The sequence below is a fragment of the Haliotis asinina genome, chromosome 15 (genome assembly GCF_037392515.1).
Source record: "Haliotis asinina isolate JCU_RB_2024 chromosome 15, JCU_Hal_asi_v2, whole genome shotgun sequence".
NCBI lineage: Eukaryota > Metazoa > Mollusca > Gastropoda > Lepetellida > Haliotidae > Haliotis > Haliotis asinina.
The window spans coordinates 44,228,830-44,251,978 of record NC_090294.1 but is presented as its reverse complement, the minus strand read 5'-3'; the positions used below and the strand labels follow the sequence as shown (position 1 = coordinate 44,251,978).

General features: G+C 41.1%; 2 protein-coding genes across 2 annotated transcripts in view; one reads left to right on the top strand and one right to left on the bottom strand.

Annotated features, from left to right (window-relative positions):
* The window catches only part of LOC137265590 (transcriptional regulator QRICH1-like), a 63,273-nt gene that overhangs the window by 16,411 nt on the left and 23,713 nt on the right, over positions 1-23,149 (bottom strand). The gene's annotated exons all lie outside the window — the stretch shown is intronic.
* LOC137265346 (arylsulfatase B-like) lies at positions 10,101-23,040 on the top strand. Its single transcript, XM_067800731.1, has 8 exons — positions 10,101-10,435; positions 11,530-11,716; positions 12,363-12,550; positions 13,417-13,528; positions 19,247-19,342; positions 20,207-20,450; positions 21,125-21,276; positions 22,775-23,040. The coding sequence occupies exons 1-8, from the start codon at positions 10,190-10,192 to the stop codon at positions 23,038-23,040; spliced, it is 1,491 nt and encodes a 496-aa protein (XP_067656832.1). The 5' UTR covers positions 10,101-10,189.

Below are 23,149 nucleotides of genomic sequence, written 5' to 3'. Positions count from 1 at the left end.
CTCAACCTTACTGTGTTTATATTTTAAATTTTACATTTCGAAAATATTTTATTATACAAGTCTACCATTACTTTGATACATGCGTGCAGCTCACAGATTTATCAAGCACAAAAAAATGAACTATCAAGGGGGATAATTCTACCTGCTGTCATATCTGCGTGCACATCCTCATTATTATTGGATATGCTGTCAGTACAATACAGCTACCTTCTGAAAAATGTTAAAATAAGACATTGGACGAAACTGGAATACGGAAATGTACAATCACTGAATCAGAGCGTTCGGGAATCTTTAACACTTCCTAGGAGTAGAATATTGGTCTCTGAGCAGATCCGTAGACTGTGAATTACAATATCAGATATTATGCACAAAACAAGCTATTATTCGTATATCCACCTGCTTCCCTTTCACAATTAGCATTACGTCGACTCAGTTTTACTTGCCTTCGTTTTACCGCGATGATCTCGCATTCGGAACAAACCACTAGGATATTATACAGAAGCTTTACTTTACACGCCGAGATTTTCCGAAAGATTAATGCGTACAATACTTTCCAAACCACAGCCTACATGTTTTGAATGGGAATCAGTGAGCCTCTGTTAGAAATATTCCAGCAACGTCGCGACGGGGGAAACAAGAAACACTCTTTTAAAGGCTGCATCAGTTCAGACAATTTAATCGTCAAAATCTACAGGACGAAGGTTAAAACTCATACCGGGAAACGTTGATTATTCCCTTCCCAGAAAGCTGTGAATTTCCTCCGAGAATGCCAAGTGAACCCTATATCAGCATACCCAACGGATAAATGTTTGAATGATCCCATTCAAGCCGGCTGTTCCTGTGCTTATGCGGTAAATAATAAATTACGAGTAACCACATAGTTTGCTAACCAATCAGTTAACTTTTTCGTTTAAGTTTTTTTTGTTCAAACCAGAGATCACATATAAAGATATGGAACCGATACAGGCCACGCCCACGAACAGAATATTTTCCCCTGATTTCCTGCAGATAGAATGAGCGGGGCCTCCGTATCATCGCTTTGAACAATATCACCAATTCCCACACACTGTTTGGTTTGTTAGGTTTTTTTTCCTTTGAAGCGAACGCGTAAAAACATACAAAATGTATATGGAAAGCAAACAATATAAGAAAAAAATCAGTACTTAATAATTGTGCTCAGTATACTATCCTCTTAACTATTTTTGTGGGGAACAATGCCACAGATTTCTATATTTTGATTTGTTTGTGTGTTATGTTTTTCCTTTGAAAGGAACGTGTTTGACGCTGTTCTTAGCAGTATTCCACCGATTTCACGGCGGGGGGACACCAGAAATAGGCTTGGCACACTGTACCCATGTTGGGAATCGAACCCAGGTCTTCGACATGACGAGCGGACGCTTTAACTCCAGGCATCATATTGCTTTTATTTTGTTTCAAGACTTTAACATATCCCGAAACCACACACAGCAGTATAATATAGATAAACAAAACATGTTGCACTTTGTTTACATATTGTTCCTTGTAAAAGTTTGGAGGGCATCTATACAGTATGCCTGCATTCCATAAGTAAATAAACATGTGATAAAAATCTGTAAAGAAATGTAGGTATGCGAGTTGGAAATGATAAAGTGTTGATAATCATGATAAAACTCTCTCGCGACACTGTTATCAAACAAGTGATATACTGAGTTAGTGAGCGTATATCATGCAGTTATGTACCTGCCGATGAGGTACAATAGGGCACTTTGCATGTGCAAGTGTCATGATAAAGGCGGTCAGATGACAAGGGTGGAATAAACAGGCAGGCATGCATCACATGCAATCTGGCTGATATCGCATGTCAATGTACTTTCAACATCACATTTTGATGTCAGCTCAGTTGTTAAGAAGTTCTTTCCCCAGTTCATTGTCTGTTTGGCTAGTCTTCCGTGCAATGACTAGGGACAGAATTGGTCTTCAGTAACCAATGCTTGTTTTTCTTTGAACATGTTTTTTTTTTCAGTGTTGAAAGGGATTGGGCTCAAGCTATGCAACTTATTACCGATCGCTCCCATAAGAGTGAGTGAGTGAGTGAGTGAGTTTAGTTATACGCCGCACTCAGCAATATTCCAGCAGTGTGGCGGTGGTCTGTAAATAATCGAGTCTGGACCAGACAATCCAGTGATCAACAACACGAGCATCGATCTGCGCAATTGGGAACCGATGACATGTGTCAACCATGTCAGCGAGCCTGACCACCCGATCCCGTTAATCGCCTCTTACGACAAGCATAGTCGCCATTTATGGCAAGCATGGGTTGCTGAAGGCCTATTCTACCCCGGGACCTACACGGGTCCTCTCCCATAAGAAACATGAACAACACTGAATAGACGTAATGAATGGACATAATAATATTAAGACATATAATTCATTGATCGATGCGCTTACTTCGTACTATGTATTTATGCACATGACTAAAGATATTTTCATGAATAGTATTCGGCCGAACAGGTTTACCGTATAGCATGGCATCAAAGTGTAAGTGAACTTTTGATAGTGAACTTTTGATAGTTCAAAGTCTTGCTTCAGATCATGACAAATGGCAAATTTTGGAATTTAGAAAAGAAATGGTTCGAGTTTTCCACCGGAGCAGAACAGCAAGATTTACTCTCTGTTACATTGACATAAAAAGTTCTGCATGTACTGAACTACTCGAATGTCGTATCTTCGTGTGTAGTATATTTGTTTTTCTTTCACCAAAGAGAAACTATTTTGGAACGTTGCCATTTTTTTGAGACAACATTGATTTAGACGATGATCATGAAATTGTACATTCTGTTGTACGATCGGATGTCAATAAGTTTTGAGACTTGAGCATTTTTCATACCCAGGTGTCACAGCCTATGGTACGACATTGAACCTGGGGGTGTAGCTGATGTGATATATAAGTTTTGGTATCCTACTCTCAGAAGTTATTGTATCAGAGGCATGGAATTATGATTATAATAGTAATAGCGAATCATGGTCGAGGAATTATTATTGTGGTTATAATATTTAGATCTAGGGATGATGTTATTAATAATAAGTGATCAAGGTGTTCTAATAGTATATTTAGAATGGGAAATAATAACTAAAGGCCTGTGAGGTAGAAAACATATACAATGTAGGAGAGGTAGGTAATCGGCTGCGGAGAAAATAAGCATGAAAGTAGGTCGTCAGAACTTAGTGGGGGCAAGTCGAGATGACTCATAGATTAGGTAAAGGGATAGTGACGGTACTATCAAGATGGAGCAACTTGTCCGGGGACCTCGGCAGCAGTTCGTAGTATTCCACGGGACATATGTGGTTAGGAGGTAGAAACTTTGAGTTTCTTGGAATCCACCTCACAGCTTTACAAATATGGTATTGGGGGTACGGAATAAGGATGGGGGAGTGAAAAAGTATGCAGGATTAGGGGTTTTTGACCAATGGGCAAAACAGAAGAGGGTGCTGGTTGTGACGTAGGGACCCAGCTTTAAGCGGTAGCAAAGCCCAGGGTCGGGAGTCTGGTGCGCTCCCACTCTTGGTGTTTGGTCACAAGGAATAGTGAGTTTATTGACAGTATGGGTGGCCACTGGCCCATTATACATTTAAAAGAGAAATACAGTGTGTAGCACAACAAAGCGCCTGGAACATCAGTTATACATTTGGCAATACAAAACGTGATCGTAGTTTAACTGCTAGGAATACATATTTTGCAAGCAGTGATAATACATGAACATTTTTTGATGCTAACAACTGTTGAAATTTGGTTTCTGAGGGAAATGTGAAGTAGTATGCAGGAATGAGGGAGCGTCTTAGACTATCATAAAAAGGACATACCAAACAAAAGTGATATTCTGATTCAATTTGTCTAACTATACACATGGGGCAAAGTCTCTCTTCCCTGGCTAAACCTATTTTCCTACCCTGTTCAATGAATAATCTATGGCCAGAACAGCGGAATGCAGTAAGGACAATACGATAAACCTTAACAGAAATACAAGATAAGTACTTTTCAAAACCTGCCTCTTGTTTTACAGAGCGGTACAAAGTTAGTTTGTTATATCTGTGGAGATCTTCAAACCAGCGCTGCTTATCAATATCTATGCATCTCTGCTTGAAAGAGGAAATGAAATGATTTATAACACCAACATCCTGCTTACTCCAGACTTCACCAAAGCCATACTCAAATAATAACGACTTTACCTTTAATGCCCAACAGCTCAAACCCTGATTTGCTAATGATAACTGGTAGGAATAAACTTTCTTAAGAATAACATTATCATCTTGATACAAGAGTCTTATCCAATACTTGATAATCTTTACATAACAGTTAACTCTAAGTGAATGGCGACCTAACTCACCACGTGCTACAATATTCGGTACAGATCTTTGTAAATATAAGAGCTTTTTACAAAAACGATCATGGACTCTTTCTACATCTGGTGAGGGGTGAAAACCCCACACCTCGCTACCATATAATAAAACCGGCCGAATCTTAACATCAAATATGTGACATAGCATGTTGATAGGCAAGTTATAGAAATTATATATCTTAGACTTTAAACACTGGATAACTTTAGTAGCTTGGAGAGCTAAAGTTTTTTGAGCAATATACCATTTGCCGGAGCTTGAAAAATGTACTCCTAGATATTTGTAGGAAGAAACTATGTCCACGGGTTGGCCATTATAGTACAATCTTTCATAAGTTTTAAGTTTACCTTTCTTACGAAAGACAATAACTTTACTTTTATTTAAATTAACTAGCAACTGCCATTTATCACAATACCTTGACAATTTGTCTAACCTTTTCTGGAGACCTTTAACTGTACTATCCATCATCACTATGTCGTCTGCAAACAGTAATATAAACAATTGCAGCATACCGATACTGATAGACCACTGATTATCCTGCTCAAGAAATTGCACTAAGTCGTTGATAAAAAATGAAAAGAGAAAGGGGGAAAGCTGGCAGCCTTGACGAACTCCGAAATTACAATCAAAGAATTGAGTACAATTATTTCCTACAAGAACACAAGACTTTACGTTTTCATACATATTTCTAATAAGTCTAAAGACTCGACCTTTAACGTTGCCAATCCATAGCTTATACAAAAGGCCATTACGGGGGACTGAGTCGAAAGCTGATTTTAGATCTATAAACGCACAGTAGAGTCTACCTTTATGCAGTGATAAATATTTGTTTATAACAGTGTCTAAAACAAAAATATTATCGGTAGTCTGGAAACCTTTTCTAAATCCTGCTTGCTCTGGAGCTAAAGTATTTTCTCTCGTGGCCCAAATTGATAACCTGTTGCAAATTATTTTGGCGAATATCTTCGATGCCACTTCAAGAAGGGTAATTGGTCTGTAGTTGCCTGGTTCATTAGGATCACCTTTCTTGTATATCGGGATAATAATTCCAAACGTCCACTCTTTAGGGTAATTACCAGTCTGTAGAATTATATTAAATAATAATCTAAGCATCTCATAGCACGCAGACGGTGCATATTTGTAAAACTCAAGGGGTATTCCGCTGAAACCTGGGGCTTTTCCTGGCTGCATATCATTAATAGCTTCAGTAATTTCTTCATGTGAAATAATTCTATCGAGAAAGTCATTATCAACTGTACTGTCGATAAGTTCGTCATTAATAGAGTCAATAAAGTCAAAGACAAAAGCATAAAAGTCTTGTTCGCTGTCTGCAAAGTTTGTACCCTGAAATAATGAATAAAAATGTTCATTCCAATCTGCGCATGAGATATTATTACGTTGTGTATTAAATGATTTAAAATAAGACCAAAATAGTTTACTGTCTTTGGATAGTAAAGCACTGTTTAAAGTTTGTACAAAATTATTAAACACGTTAGCAGATTTCTGTTTACACAGTTCTTTGTACATCTTTTGGGATTCACGGTATCTGTCCTTGTTCATTTCACTGTTAGAGTCACGTAGTTCACGAAGTGCTTGTCTGGCTGCTGCACGTGCAGCACGACACTCGTTGTCATACCAGCTATTGTTATTGTTGCGATTGACAACAGGCTGAGTACCACAAGGAATCGTCGGAAAACTATCTTAAAAGGCACCAGCATTTGGCTTAAGACGGAAGCTTTGCGGCCGAAGTCTTATAGAGTGACCATAGAGTGGGTTGTCCAGCAACACAGTTTCAAATAAACTATTGAACGAAGATCATCGTCTTGTGGTTGCTGGAGGAACTACGGTAAAACTCCAAGGGCACCCGGGTACTGACATTGTACCTCTCGCACATCCTCTATCGTCAGGACCGAAGTACGGGGGTATACCGTAGTTCGGGTAAGGACCCGCCCATCGCAGGTACAGGGTTCGGCCAGGTAAACGTCATCTACCTGGCAGCAAACGGAGATAGTACCATACCTTGGAGAACTGAACAGCTCGCATTGACAGAAAGAGACCCCCCTCACGGCAGTGAAAATGAATAAAATTGAGTATAGAGCATTAATTAAGTTTTTAGTTCTTGAAGGAAACTCGGCGAAGAACATTGAAGAAAGGTTTTCAGCAGTTTATGGGAAGTCTTCCCCTTCATCTGCTACCATCAAACGATGGGTCAATGAATTTAAGCATGGTAGAGAGAGTCTTGAAGATGACCCCCGTCCAAGTCGCCCAACAACAAGCACTAGTTAGGAAAACATTGACAGAGTGCATAGACTTGTGCTGGAAAATCGTCGAATCACACTCCACGAGTTAGAGGAGACCACAGGCATTTCACACGGATCCATCGATCCTTCATGAACATCTCGTCATGTCTAAGGTGTGCGCAAGATGGGTGCCAGGAATGCTTACAGATGAAATGATGCAAACAAGGGTCACCATAAGCAACTCCATGCTATCCAGATACAACAAGAATCCAGAAGATTTTCACTTTAGGCTAGTAACCTCTGATGAAACCTGGATCCACCACTATGATCCTGAGAGCAAACAAAAATCCATGGAATGGAAACATGTCACATCTCCCAGGACCAAAAAGTTCAAAGCCTCCAGATCAGTGCAGAAGTTAATGGCGACAGTCTTCTGGGATAGCAAAGGCGTCATCCACATAGATTACTTACCAAAAAGAAGAACAATGAATGGGGAATATTACGCTTGTTGAGGCAAGTGCGACAGTCAATCAAGGAGAAGCGCCGGGGCAAGATCAGACGTGGTATTCTTCTACATCAAGACAATTCTCCAGTACACACCTCTCCAGGAATGCGGGTACGAAATCTTGCCGCATCCCCTCTACTCTCCAGACCTGGCACCAAGTGATTACCATCTGTTCCAAAATCTCAAGAAACACTTGCCTGGTCTTAGATTTCAGGATGATAATGAGCTTATTGCTGGTACTGATCGAGGCTTGGTTTGAGGACCAAAATGGCGCCTTCTACAGAAATGGCATCAGCGACTGGCAGAAAAGATGGAACAAGTGTCTTGACTCACAAGGGTACTATGTTAAAAAATAAATGTGTTTCATACCAATATTTTGTGTTTTTCTATGCAAGGCTCAAAACCTATTGACATCCCGTCGTAGAGCAGTCATAGTAAACTTAGTCTCGGTGTATTTCGTTACATTCCACCACTGAGTCTTAACAAAACCGGGGCGGTGGGGTAGCCTAATGGTTAAAGCGTTCGCTCGTCACGCCGAAGACCCGGGTTCGATTCCCCATATGGGTACAATGTGTGAAGCCCATTTTCTGGTGTCCCCCGCCGTGATATTGCTGGAATATTGCTAAAAAGCGGCGTAAAACTAAACTCACTCACTCACTTAACAAAACCTAGTAGAAGGTCGCGTCAGGTAACCTTTGAGCGACCAATGACGGTCCAATCAAACGCGAGACGGTTGAATAGATTTAACCAATCAGACAACGGGTACTATTTAGAGATCGGAGGGACTTTCAAAACATTCAGGTCACTGACACAGATCTCTCCACAAACAAAACTCTGCATATAACACAGTTATTTGACCTGCAGTATATACGCTTTGGGACTTCTGTTGACATGGTCACCATTAGCTAATATTTCTGCAAAGTGACATCCTTGAATCAGCGACCATATAATATCTATTATATGGTCTCTGCTTGAATATTGCCAAAAACACCATTTTCAGCGACTGTTTACTCACCGTTGTCATGGTTGTACGTACGCCGTGTGCATCACCCGGAAACAAGCGTACGCTAAACAGCATTCGGAATCGTTCGGGTACGAACCTTTTCCAGATAAAAACTTGAAAAGGTATGTGCGAATGTCCACTTTCGCGATTTGGTAACCTGTGTTCTGATTGGTCAATCTCAAACGTTACCTAACGCGACCTCCCATAAGGTTTTGTTGGACTCAGTAGTGGAGTGTAACGAAAAGTACTGCGGATAAGATTACTTAGACTGTGTTGTAGAGGAGAGAGCATTCCATAAACACGCAGAATCATAAACAAATGATAAACAAATCATAAACCTCAATGATAAGAATTGAGGTGCGAAATTTAGCCACCGGTAGTAGTCAAATCCGGTTTGTTACCCATGCTTGACGTAAGAGACAACTAACGGGATTGGCTCGCTGATTTGGTGACACATGTCATCGTATCCCACTCGACACGGTTATTTACAGACCGCCGCAACATAGCTGGAATATTGCTGAGTACGGCGTAAAACTAAACTCAGGTGAAATGCACTTGCTTGCAAGAGAAACTTTGTGTAGTTTGATGTTACGGAAAACAATGAAAAGTTTTCCACATGGCTGGGTGTTTTTTTATATCATACAATATATCGCCCTTTCACTGCTACACCAGCTGCCTGACCTATAGCTCGGGGTGATATCGGCCCAAGGTCGTATCAACGTCTGTCTAATCTGACTGAACTCAAGGTCTCATATTTCTCTCAAGGTCTACCTACTGTTTGACAAATATTAGATAAGCCACCGATAAATGACCCCAATTTGCATATATGTGAACGCTTTACAAAGCATTCCGTTTGAAACAAGAGGGAAACAGGTTGTCATCTAAATATTGACAAGTTTAATTTCCTCGTGTGAATCGTGTGGTGATGGTAAACCAAATCACAAAACGAGACACGTGTTAAACAGTAGCGGTATTGATTTCACGCCACAGTCAGCATGTATTGCACGTGCTTGATCGCCAATCTACCTGTAGCAACCAAGTGTATTCGTCCAGATTACTTGTCCTGCCTGCTTGGCACAAACGAGTTCACTGCGCTGGCTCATCTGATACATGTCAAGCAGTAATCTCACCAGCTCACTGAACTCAAGGACGTGGACTAACACTCAGGATAAACATGATCAAAAGTAAATATGTATTCATTCCCCACCGAATAGCCGTAAACTGGCTTTACATCGACATAACACCGATTTTGAAGTGCAACCTTCCAGATATCATAAGTATCATGACCCGTGAAGGTTCCGGGGTAGAATAGGCCATCAGCAAAATCAGCTTGCCATAAAAGGCGACTATGCTTGTCGTAAGAGGCGACTAACGGGATCGGGTGGTCAGGCTTGCTGTCTTGGTTGACACATATCATCGGTTCCCAATTGCGCAGATAGATGCTCATGTTGTTGATCACTGGATTGTCTGGTCCAGACTCGGATATTTACAGACCGCCGCCATATAGCTGGAATATTGATGAGTGCGGTGTAAAACTAAACTCACTCACTCATAAGTGTCACAATGCCAATATTTTGTGTAACCTCCTGATGACTACATTTAAAATTGAGGCTATCCCACCGCCCCCGTCACTTTACAAGAAACGTGTTATATTTGTGATTACAATTCCTCTGAGCGGGTTAGACAGTTGACCTTGTGTGCTGGCCATTAGGTAGGCCAACGTGCCTGACTGTGGAGTGTGGGTTCGAATCTCGGATGGGATTCAACCTAACAAAAGTTGGATAATATATTATTAATACTGCTGAGTGCATTAAATAACAAACAAACAAACAAAACCATTTTGAAGGAACGAAAAATACAATTGTCTGAAAATACTATATGGTCATCTCAATTATTTGCCCAAAGGTTGCCGTACTCATCATACAGCACATATGCAGTGGCACTGTTGAGGAGTTTGCACAAGTCACATGATCAATCACTGTCACATGATCACAAGTGAACTGCTCTGAAAAACCGAACAAATGTAGGCGTTCACACACCTGGATCTTGAGCAGTTTCGTGACCACCATGCACTTTGCACATATATTGCTATTCTGTGCATGTTGCACTGTTTTGGCAGCGAAGTCAAATCGCCCGAACATTATTTTTATCCTCGCTGACGATTATGGATTCCACGATATCGGGTACCACAAGTCGGAAATTAAAACACCAAATCTTGACAAACTTGCCGCGGCTGGTGTGAAGCTAGAAAACTACTATGTCCAGCCTATCTGCACCCCGACACGGTCACAGTTCATGTCAGGGAGGTACCAGGTGAGTCAGTCTTACACGTAGTCTCAGTGTATTTCGTTACACTCCACCACTGTGTATCGAAAAGTACTGAGGATAAGTTTACTGAGACTGACTCGTAACACTTACAAACTGTGCAGACGACAACCGTGGAGCATGTCAAATGATTCTCTGAAGATTCTCTCGCGTGGAATTGGCCGACAGTGGGTTGACAGCTAAATTAGCGGTATTTACTTTTCGTTAACTTAAGTTATCACACGGACTTCTTTGGCTCAGTGCAATTTTTTTGGACAGTTTAGTGGTGTGCGTGTGTGTGTGTGTGTGTGTGTGTGTGTGAACGAGAGAGAGAGAGAGAGAGAGAGATGGTGATGTTAGGGGTGTTCAGTGAGATGGGCAACAATTATGTACTTATCAATAAAAAAACAAAACATTTGCTTAAAATTGTGGAGGGAAGGGGCGCCTTTGATCTTGTACATGACATGCAGGGGAAGATCACTTAACTTCTACTATTAATATATCTTTTTTTTATTTTTTATTTTTTTTCTAGTGAGGTGTGTGTGTGTGTGTGTGTTTGGGGGATGGGGGTGGAGAGACATAATTCACAATAATTGTAATAATTGTACATACTTCTCCTTGAGAAGAATCATCACACACATTGTGGGAATGTTGGCATTTTAGGTTCAAATCCTATTTAAGGCGTATAGTTTCTTTATATCTGTCTATAAGGGGCGGTTGGGTAGTCTAGTGGTTAAAGCGTTCGCTCGTCACGCCGAAGACCCGGGTTCGATTCCCCACATGGGTACAATGTGTGAAGCCCATTTTCTGGTGACCCCTGCGGTGATATGGCTGGAATATTGCTAAAAGCGGCGTAAAACTAAACTCACTCACTCACTCACTTATATCTGTCTATAAACACTGTGATGTTTATTTCATATTTAGCAATACACAATTTCACAGCAATACACAATAATCAAGCTACATGGCAACGTTCTGTAAGTAATCAAATTTGGGCCATCCACTCCAGTGATCAACATCATGAACATTGATCTATACAACTGGCATATGCAGTCCTGTCAACCAAGTTAGTAAGTCTAGCCATCTGTTTTGTCTGTTTTCAGATTCACACAGGTTTACAACACGGCATCATCTGGGCCTCTCAGCCGAATGGCCTCCCACTGGATAGCCCCACAGTAGCTGACAAGATCAAACAGGCCGGCTACTCCACCCACGCTGTCGGGAAGTGGCACCTGGGTTTCTACAAAGATGAGTACCTCCCTACCAATCGGGGATTTGATTCATACTACGGTAAGGAAAGATGACTGTTTGTTTTGTCTGTATATTTGTTTCTGGCACTCAGCAGTATTCCAGCTATTCATGATAGTCCATAAATAACTGAGTGTGGACTTGACAATCAGGTGATTGACATGATGAGCATTTGATACACAATATGAATATGATAATGTGTCACCTACTTCGAGTAGTCACTGTTATGAAAGCCAAGGTAACTGGAAACCAATTCTATCACAGATTTTAAATGTGGCAGCAATGTGGCAGCTATATCAGTCTGTACATAACTGAGTGTAGACCAGACAATCCTGTGATTGACGTCATGAGCATCAACACAATATGAATATAATGACATGTTAACCAAGTCAGCATATCTGACCAGATTTCTATGGTTGTAGATCTAAACTGTAGGTGTTGCTAGCAAAGGATGATATTTGTGAAACAAATGAACCACTATGATTATCCATGTTATCTTGATGAAGCAGTTAAAATTCATTTCTAGTGTCCCTTGTTGTGATAGAATATTGTTGAAAGCGGTGTAAATTCACTCTCACCCACTCGCTTGCTCACTCACAAAAACACATTACATGTTATTTAGTATTTTTATTTATTTACCAATCATCACCTTTTTATTTTTGCTTACCCCTTTATGTACTTACTGCAGGCTACCTGACAGGCAGCGAGGACTACTTCACACATTATCGTTGTGACAACCATGACCCCAAATATGCATATTGCGGCCATGACCTACGTAACAACACAAACCCAGTTTTCAACGAGACAGGCCACTATTCAACGTATCTGTTTACGGAGAGGGCCATCAATGTGATCAAGGATCATGATGAGTCTAAAGTAGGTGCAAGTTCCATCGAGAGTGTTTCCTATCAATATTAGTCTAAATCATAGAATTAATGGCAGTGGATGTGTGGTGACTTTATTGGCAAGTTTCATTACAATGTCAACTTCACTGTCATCAATTTTTAATGTACCATAGTTTCTGAAGTGTATTAATTGTGTAGAAATGCATGACACCTCATGCTGTACACCTGGAAAAAACTACTGCAATACTCGATACCTTTCATAGCATTTATCCAAACCTCACTCGAACTTACTATCCAAATGAATTGACCCTCAGCAAAAAATTAAATGGCAAAACTGAATAGAAAAGTATTAATATCCCAGATCCTCCTCATTGACTGTATCTGACATTAAATTTGTTTTTTTGATATTGTGCTCTATTCTTCATGGAGGGCTTGTTCAAATACAACATTTTGAATGGACGATCTCATAATGTCGTAAACATACTTTTTGTGATTGTGATCTGGACTCCTACCTGTCCGGGTGTCTGAGGTAGAGTTGTCACTGCCTCTTGCCATGACAAGTCACCAATGGCATGTGTATGATCTGGCCTAGCAAGTTTCATCCTTGAAGACTGTTTATGGGATGGTCATCAAATGTGATACAGTAAAATATAAATTGTATAATTAAAACACATTTTAAATTTTTAATTGTAATCAATATTGCATTTTTTAAATGTCTGTATAAAATTAACTTTCAAATGTGACTTTGTGTGTATAATGGACTTGTGTGCATGTGTGGACTTGGTCTTGTTGCTGAAAGAGGTTTATAACTTATATGACATTAAATTTTATCTCACTACTTTGACAGTGGTATTTTTCTTGTTGCCTCATCATGCATGTTTTGGTTTGTGTTTGCAGCCATTTTTCCTGTACCTGGCTTATCAGTCCACACACTCACCACTGCAGGTTCCAGACAAATATCTGACTCCTTACAGCCACATCAAAGACAAGAACAGGCGCACTTTTGCTGGTAATGTAATCTCTGTTAATGAATGATGTCATTAGTAGGTGGTCTTGTGTATGGCCTGTATCTCCTCCAATTAAATGAATTGGGTTTTCCTCTGCTTTTACCTGTATGTCAGCTCTATCATGACTTGTAATTTTCTAACTTTCCTTGACTTGTAATATCATGACTTGTAATTTTCCATCATAGGCAGCATGCCTCACCATTTCCAAAAACCTAGGTAAAGAGTGTTTGTTGGACAAACATATCTCTTTGTCCATGATTAAAGAAATATATAATTATGAGATCATTGCATGAGGTGTTGATTAAAAAATGTTGCTTTTAGAATCTGAGTGGTAACACCTGTTGTGTTTGCATAGAAACACCTGTTGTCACTATTTAAGTAGGTTCATAAACACGTGTTCATGATTCAATGGGAATTTCAGAATTGATTCTGCTTTAAGCAGAATCTCTTTTGATGGGGAGAATGTTTTGTTGCATTTATTATATCAAAAATGATGCTCCCAAGGATGATTCCGCAATCCCTATAACCATTGTTAGCCAACCTTTTGAGGAGTTTATGAGACCAATATCTTGTGTACCTTCCTCACACATGCAAGACACAGGTCCATATGGTCCACAGCCCCACTAATCCCACATTATTGTCCCAAATGTCAAGCCCTGCCTACAGTGTATTCTGTCTCACAATCCCTGAACCACATTATTTTCCCAAGTGTCAAGCCCTGCCTACAGTGTATTCTGTCTCACAATCCCTGAACCACATTATTTTCCCAAGTGTCAAGCCCTGCCTACAATGTATTCTGTCTCACAATCCCTGAACCACACTCTTTTCCCAACTGCCAAGCCCTCCCTTCAATGTATTCTGTCTCACAGTTCCTGAACCACACTCTTTTCCCAACTGCCAAGCCCTCCCTTCAATGTATTCTGTCTCACAGTTCCTGAACCACACTCTTTTCCCAACTGCCAAGCCCTCCCTTCAATGTATTCTGTCTCACAGTTCCTGAACCACACTCTTTTCCCAACTGCCAAGCCCTCCCTTCAATGTATTCTGTCTCACAGTTCCTGAACCACACTCTTTTCCCAACTGCCAAGCCCTCCCTTCAATGTATTCTGTCTCACAGTTCCTGAACCACACTCTTTTCCCAACTGCCAAGCCCTCCCTTCAATGTATTCTGTCTCACAGTTCCTGAACCACACTCTTTTCCCAACTGCCAAGCCCTCCCTTCAATGTATTCTGTCTCACAATCCCTGAACCACATTATTTTCCCAAGTGTCAAGCCCTGCCTACAATGTATTCAGTCTCACAGTTCCTGAACCACACTCTTTTCCCAACTGTCAAGCCCTGCCTACAATGTATTCTGTCTCACAATCCCTGAACCACATTATTTTCCCAAGTGTCAAGCCCTGCCTACAATGTATTCTGTCTCACAATCCCTGAACCACATTATTTTCCCAAGTGTCAAGCCCTGCCTACAATGTATTCAGTCTCACAGTTCCTGAACCACACTCTTTTCCCAACTGCTAAGCCCTCCCTTCAATGTATTCTGTCTCACAGTTCCTGAACCACACTCTTTCCCCAACTGCCAAGCCCTCCCTTCAATGTATTCTGTCTCACAGTTCCTGAACCACACTCTTTTCCCAACTGCCAAGCCCTCCCTTCAATGTATTCTGTCTCACAGTTCCTGAACCACACTCTTTTCCCAACTGCCAAGCCCTCCCTTCAATGTATTCTGTCTCACAGTTCCTGAACCACACTCTTTTCCCAACTGCCAAGCCCTCCCTTCAATGTATTCTGTCTCACAGTTCCTGAACCACACTCTTTTCCCAACTGCCAAGCCCTCCCTTCAATGTATTCTGTCTCACAGTTCCTGAACCACACTCTTTTCCCAACTGCCAAGCCCTCCCTTCAATGTATTCTGTCTCACAATCCCTGAACCACATTATTTTCCCAAGTGTCAAGCCCTGCCTACAGTGTATTCAGTCTCACAGTTCCTGAACCACACTCTTTTCCCAACTGTCAAGCCCTGCCTACAATGTATTCTGTCTCACAATCCCTGAACCACATTATTTTCCCAAGTGTCAAGCCCTGCCTACAATGTATTCTGTCTCACAATCCCTGAACCACATTATTTTCCCAAGTGTCAAGCCCTGCCTACAATGTATTCAGTCTCACAGTTCCTGAACCACACTCTTTTCCCAACTGCTAAGCCCTCCCTTCAATGTATTCTGTCTCACAGTTCCTGAACCACACTCTTTTCCCAACTGCCAAGCCCTCCCTTCAATGTATTCTGTCTCACAGTTCCTGAACCACACTCTTTTCCCAACTGCCAAGCCCTCCTTTCAATGTATTCTGTCTCACAGTTCCTGAACCACACTCTTTTCCCAACTGCCAAGCCCTCCCTTCAATGTATTCTGTCTCACAATCCCTGAACCACAATTTTTTCCCAAGTGTCAAGCCCTGCCTACAATGTATTCTGTCTCACAATCCCTGAACCACATTATTTTCCCAAGTGTCAAGCCCTGCCTACAATGTATTCAGTCTCACAGTTCCTGAACCACACTCTTTTCCCAACTGCTAAGCCCTCCCTTCAATGTATTCTGTCTCACAATCCCTGAACCACACTCTTTTCCCAGCTGCCAAGCCCTCCCTTCAATGTATTCTGTCTCACAGTTCCTGAACCACACTCTTTTCCCAACTGCCAAGCCCTCCCTTCAATGTATTCTGTCTCACAGTTCCTGAACCACACTCTTTTCCCAACTGCCAAGCCCTCCCTTCAATGTATTCTGTCTCACAATCCCTGAACCACATTATTTTCCCAAGTGTCAAGCCCTGCCTACAATGTATTCAGTCTCACAGTTCCTGAACCACACTCTTTTCCCAACTGCCAAGCCCTCCCTTCAATGTATTCTGTCTCACAGTTCCTGAACCACACTCTTTTCCCAACTGCCAAGCCCTCCCTTCAATGTATTCTGTCTCACAATCCCTGAACCACAATTTTTTCCCAAGTGTCAAGCCCTGCCTACAATGTATTCTGTCTCACAATCCCTGAACCACATTATTTTCCCAAGTGTCAAGCCCTGCCTACAATGTATTCAGTCTCACAGTTCCTGAACCACACTCTTTTCCCAACTGCTAAGCCCTCCCTTCAATGTATTCTGTCTCACAATCCCTGAACCACACTCTTTTCCCAGCTGCCAAGCCCTCCCTTCAATGTATTCTGTCTCACAGTTCCTGAACCACACTCTTTTCCCAACTGCCAAGCCCTCCCTTCAATGTATTCTGTCTCACAGTTCCTGAACCACACTCTTTTCCCAACTGCCAAGCCCTCCCTTCAATGTATTCTGTCTCACAATCCCTGAACCACACTCTTTTCCCAAGTGTCAAGCCCTGCCTACAATGTATTCAGTCTCACAGTTCCTGAACCACACTCTTTTCCCAACTGTCAAGCCCTGCCTACAATGTATTCTGTCTCACAATCCCTGAACCACATTATTTTCCCAACTGTCAAGCCCTGCCTACAATGTATTCTGTCTCACAATCCCTGAACCACATTATTTTCCCAAGTGTCAAGCCCTGCCTACAATGTATTCAGTCTCACAGTTCCTGAACCACACTCTTTTCCCAACTGCCAAGCCCTCCCTTCAATGTATTCTGTCTCACAGTTCCTGAACCACACTCTTTTCCCAACTGCCAAACCCTCCCTTCAATGTATTCTGTCTCACAATCCCTGAACCACAATTTTGTCCCAAGTGTCAAGCCCTGCCTACAATGTATTCTGTCTCACAATCCCTGAACCACATTATTTTCCCAAGTGTCAAGCCCTGCCTACAATGTATTCAGTCTCACAGTTCCTGAACCACACTCTTTTCCCAACTGCTAAGCCCTCCCTTCAATGTATTCTGTCTCACAATCCCTGAACCACACTCTTTTCCCAGCTGCCAAGCCCTCCCTTCAATGTATTCTGTCTCACAGTTCCTGAACCACACTCTTTTCCCAACTGCCAAGCCCTCCCTTCAATGTATTCTGTCTCACAGTTCCTGAACCACACTCTTTTCCCAACTGCCAAGCCCTCCCTTCAATGTATTCTGTCTCACAATCCCTGAACCACATTATTTTCCCAAGTGTCAAGCCCTGCCTACAATGTATTCAGTCTCACAGTTCCTGAACCACACTCTTTTCCCAACTGTCAAGCCCTGCCTACAATGTATTCTGTCTCACAATCCCTGAACCACATTATTTTCCCAACTGTCAAGCCCTGCCTACAATGTATTCTGTCTCACAATCCCTGAACCACATTATTTTCCCAAGTGTCAAGCCCTGCCTACAATGTATTCAGTCTCACAGTTCCTGAACCACACTCTTTTCCCAACTGCCAAGCCCTCCCTTCAATGTATTCTGTCTCACAGTTCCTGAACCACACTCTTTTCCCAACTGCCAAGCCCTCCCTTCAATGTATTCTGTCTCACAATCCCTGAGCCACAATTTTTTCCCAAGTGTCAAGCCCTGCCTACAATGTATTCTGTCTCACAATCCCTGAACCACATTATTTTCCCAAGTGTCAAGCCCTGCCTACAATGTATTCAGTCTCACAGTTCCTGAACCACACTCTTTTCCCAACTGCTAAGCCCTCCCTTCAATGTATTCTGTCTCACAGTTCCTGAACCACACTCTTTTCCCAACTGCCAAGCCCTCCCTTCAATGTATTCTGTCTCACAGTTCCTGAACCACACTCTTTTCCCAGCTGCCAAGCCCCTATCTGCAATGCTAAAGCTTTAAATGAAGCAAGTCTAGATTTCCTCAGGTAGTCTCTGGTCTCCCTTGAGCTCCTTTTCAATTTACAGTGAAGCCTCGTTAGTCTGGATGTCTCGCCTCCCGGATGATTTCAGCTTGTTACCAATCAATGCCTATATAATTAGCACCCATAATCCGGAAATTCAGTTTCCGGAACCGGACGCTAAAAAGGTGTAACCAATCAGTAAAACAAACAGTAAATCGCTTCATTGTTCGGACACTGTAAATGATGTTCACGAACCGTAACTGCGACTCCCGTCGATGTTTACATAACTTATTGCTCTGTCATTGGGAGCAATAAACACTGGGTGACATTGAGTTGACATGATAAACTCTTGTTAACTTTTGAGAAATGTCAATTAAGGGTTGTTGTAATTAGACATTAAAAGTCCCCGACAGAAGATGCTGTACATTCACAGTTTGTTTGACACTTGTATCAGCAAAGATGGCGAGTCAACCTACCAAGCGAAAAAGAAACAAGATAACTGCATTTGAAAAGAGGGAGATTGCAAGGTATAAAGAAGAACATCCGAAAGCAAGTTTAGACCACTAAACGCGGTGGCTGAGCGGGCTAGGCGGCTGACTTTGTGTGCTGGTGATTAGGTGCCTCACTCTGAGGGTGCGGGTTCGAATCCCGGATGGGACTCAACCGAAAAAAGTACTAGAATTTGTACTTTACTAAGAAAGTGAAATCCCAAATATGACATATGTTGCATTTGACCACTTTCTAAATGGCATCGTGAAATTCAGTAGTCCGGATGATCCGCAATACGGACGAATTTGCTGAAAAACACAACTGTCTGGATTATCGAGGCTTCACTGTATATGGGTTAGCTTGTTACTATCAAAATACATATTTTCAGGTACTAATTATTAGTCTACGTTCCAATATTCAACAATATTACTTGATTTACATTAATGTTTAACTTAAGGGATGACCGCATGTATGGATGAGGGGATTGGGAACATCACTGCAGTTCTCAATGCTACTGGCCAGCTTGAGAATACCCTAATTGTCTTTTCCACAGGTAAGTAATTAATGTTTTATTTGAGCTGAATTTCACATAGTGATGACTGTCAGACCAACATGATTAAAGATATTTGGTTATTTTTCAATGCCACACTCCATATATGACAGCAGTTTTTACATATTTGAATCTGGACTAGGCAATCCAGAGATTGATATTAAGAGCATTGATCTAGGTATTTGGGATGCAATGACATGTGTCAACCAGATCTGGGAGCCCAGCTACCCAATCCCATTAGTTGCCTCTAACAACAGGCATGGGTTACTGAAGATTCTATTCTCAGTCTTCGTGGGGTTTGGATAAAAAAAAACATTTTTAAACTGTCATATACATGAGACTTCAGACTGAACAGTATATTTATCTCCAGTCATTAAAAATCTCCCCTGCTATTTTGCCCTAGGCATTGGAATCTGTTTTTGCAGATAACTGAGACTGGTTATTCTTTGGCATTGATGTGTTATATTTTGAATTTATCGTTTATACTACAGCTTATCTTAAATTTTATGTCAGTTTTTTTTAACATTAGCTATAAAAAGACCTACAAGTTTACAGGGTATATTTCAGCTTGATTTAAGATTTTGTTTGTTGTTTAATGCTCAGCAATATTCCAGCTCTATCATGGTGGTTTGTAAGTAATTGCATCTGGAGTAGACAATCTAATGATCGACACCATGAGCATCAATGTACACAGTTCGTATCAACCAACTATCCGATTCTGTTAGTGCCCTTTGACAAGCACTGGTTGCTGAAGACCAGTTGTTACATAGGATGTTCAGTTGTCTGTTTTAGCTTGAAAAGTGGAACCATTTTATCTCATAGAGTTTTTAATACTTATGATCTACCTGGAAAAAAACTTGTTTTCAGACAATGGTGGACAGGTCCACGAAGGGGGAAACAACTGGCCATTGAGGGGATGGAAGGCGTCATTATGGGAAGGGGGATTTCATGGAGTGGGCTTTGTGTATGGGGATATGCTGAAGAACAAAGGAACTGTCAATAATCAGCTGATCCATGTCTCTGATTGGTTCCCAACATTGGTGGGTGTGGCTGGTGGGAACACCAGTGGAACAAAGCCTCTGGATGGATTTGACCAATGGAAGACCATCAGGTATGCCACTATTTATACGGTGCCAACCTTTATGTCATCATCATCATCATCATCATCATCATCATCATCATCAACAACAACAGCATAACAGTTTTGTATATGTTCAAAATATAGCATAGAGCTAATCTGTCTCAAAGACCTGATAGAATGAATTAAATAGGAGACCTATAGAAGTCTAGAATCAGCTGGCAAGAGTTCCTGCAATTAAGGATTGTTTGGGACCCCATTTGGATATTTTCTTAATTTAATATTGTCATTTGAGCCAAGGATGTTGAGAAGTGCTAAGTGTTTGTGTGTTGTTTAATGGTGCTATTTAATGATGGAAAATTTTGTGTTGATTTCAGACATGTTAAGTGTAAATTTCCTACCTATGCAGTACGAATTTTAAAACTTTTGTTGAGAATTTAAAGTGGAAGCTGTCTAAACCGTCACTCAGAGGGACTGAAGAAATAATCCGGTTTAGACAATGTGTTGGATTGTGGAGTTGATGGTAAATGTACAAGCCACTGATGGGACTGAGATTTTACGCTGGTGTTGACAACTTGTCGGTTTTGACAGTTTCCACTGTATATGCTTGAAACAAGGTCTCAGCAAAAGTATATGTCACAAGGACAACAATGTTTACTTGCTTACACAATAAGGGAAATTAATGTATTAATTTGCCTTTGTTCAAGTGAAGGAGAGGCCAGTCCAAGGCAGGAGATCCTGCACAACATTGACATCTTGACACAACCCAAGGGAGCTAAGCTTTATAACAACACCTTTGACACGCGAATCAGAGCTGCTATAAGAGTCGGGGACTGGAAGCTCATTACAGGAAATCCAGGTTGGTGGACACTCACAGTTTAATACTATAAGGCTGGTGGGGTAGCCTAGTGGTTAAGGCAGTTGCTCATGTTTCCAAAGAGCCAGGTTTAATTCCTAAGAATCGAACACTATATGTGAAGTCCCTTACTGGTGTACCCTGTCGTGAGAGTGCTGGAATATAGCTTAACAGCAGCGTAAAACTAAACTCACTCACCCACTTTATATTGAAGCAGGTGACAGATGCCCGACTAGAAACTTACAATGGCATTTAGAAAGTGGTCAAATAGTCAGCATATATTTTCTTTGGTACATGTATAACACTTTCTCAGTAAAGTACATATTCTGTTAGATTGTTACTTCAGTCAAAGGGGATTTTAATCAAGCTGCTGTACAAGGTTAATGTTCTATATGAGGTAGGAACAATTTTGTTATAATCTTGAATCAAATTATGCAGATTGTTTAAAGCAGGTGTTGCCATTTTAATTACTTTTACAAGGAAAAAGAAGGAAGTAATCTGATTTTCAAACAAGGAAGTGAGCACGTATGTAAAAATAGCCACTCTTTGGGCTATAAAATACCAGTCTAGTTTGACAATGATGGAAACTGGACAGTTACCCGAGTTTCCTCCTCAGGGGAAGATGTTTTCAGTTTTTATAAAGCTGGTAAACTAAGGTTTATCTGACTTCTGTGATGAAATGTAGTAACTGCGAAGATAATAACTTACAAAGGGTCACTATTAGCATATACAGTTCCTAACAAGTAGCATCAATGTAAAGCATGCCAGGAGAGTGATCTCCCTTGGTTCTTGTTATAGGCTACACAACACCTAGTGTTTTCCCATAGATTTCTATAGTGACTTTTTTTAAAAATCATCCAGGCTTTAAGCAGCCATTCCATGTGCACATGGGTACAGTCAGGCCTTTAAACTACAATTAAGCACAATTTCTGGCCATTTCGTTAGGCGTCTTTTCCAAGCACAGGAAGCAGAACACATCAACCTGTTTTGCACCAAATGTCACCTACTTGAAAATATCCTTACACATGTTAGTATAAGTCATGGTGATAAAAATGACAGCACTAAATACCTCAGTTTTTATTAATGGATACAAGTTCTTTTAAAAAATATAAGCATCTTACGCTATTTCATCCAGTCACGGCTGTCACAAGTCTTTACCTCTTCAGTTGTTTACTTATGATGCTCAGAGAGCATGTGATTCTAATATAATGTAATGGAACCTGTAATAGCTACCATGCTGACAAAAGAGTTCTAAAAAAAGTACTTTGTAAAAAGTGAGTCAGTGAATGCAATTTTACACCGCACTCATCAATATTCTGTCTGTATGTTGGCGGTCTGTAAATGATCAAGTCTGGACCAGACAATCCAGTGATCAACAGTATCAGCATCGATCTGCTCAAATGGGAAATTGCAAGCCTAATGAAAAATCCTTGTTTCAATACAAGTCTTTAGACAACTTCCTTGTCTAAAATTGATCACACAAGCCTTCTTCCATCCACAGGAAACAGCAGCTGGATTCCCCCACCACATCTCAGTAAGAATACAGTGGTGGACAAGGATGACAAGGCAAAGAACCTATGGCTGTTCGACATCACAAAGGACCCAAATGAACACAACGACTTGTCAGCATCACAACCAGGCATTGTTAAGAAGCTGCTGGACCGACTAGAGTACTACCAGAAAACAGCAGTACCCCCCAGGTACCCTGACCCTGACCCCAAGTGTGACCCCAAACTACATGGAGGGGTATGGGGGCCTTGGGAGTAACCAGAACTGGACACTCAACCTCAGTAGAGCAGGTTGTCTCTGATTTGAGTTAACATCCCAGAATAAACTGTAATTGATTAACTGAAAAACAACCATTAACAATGTTCAT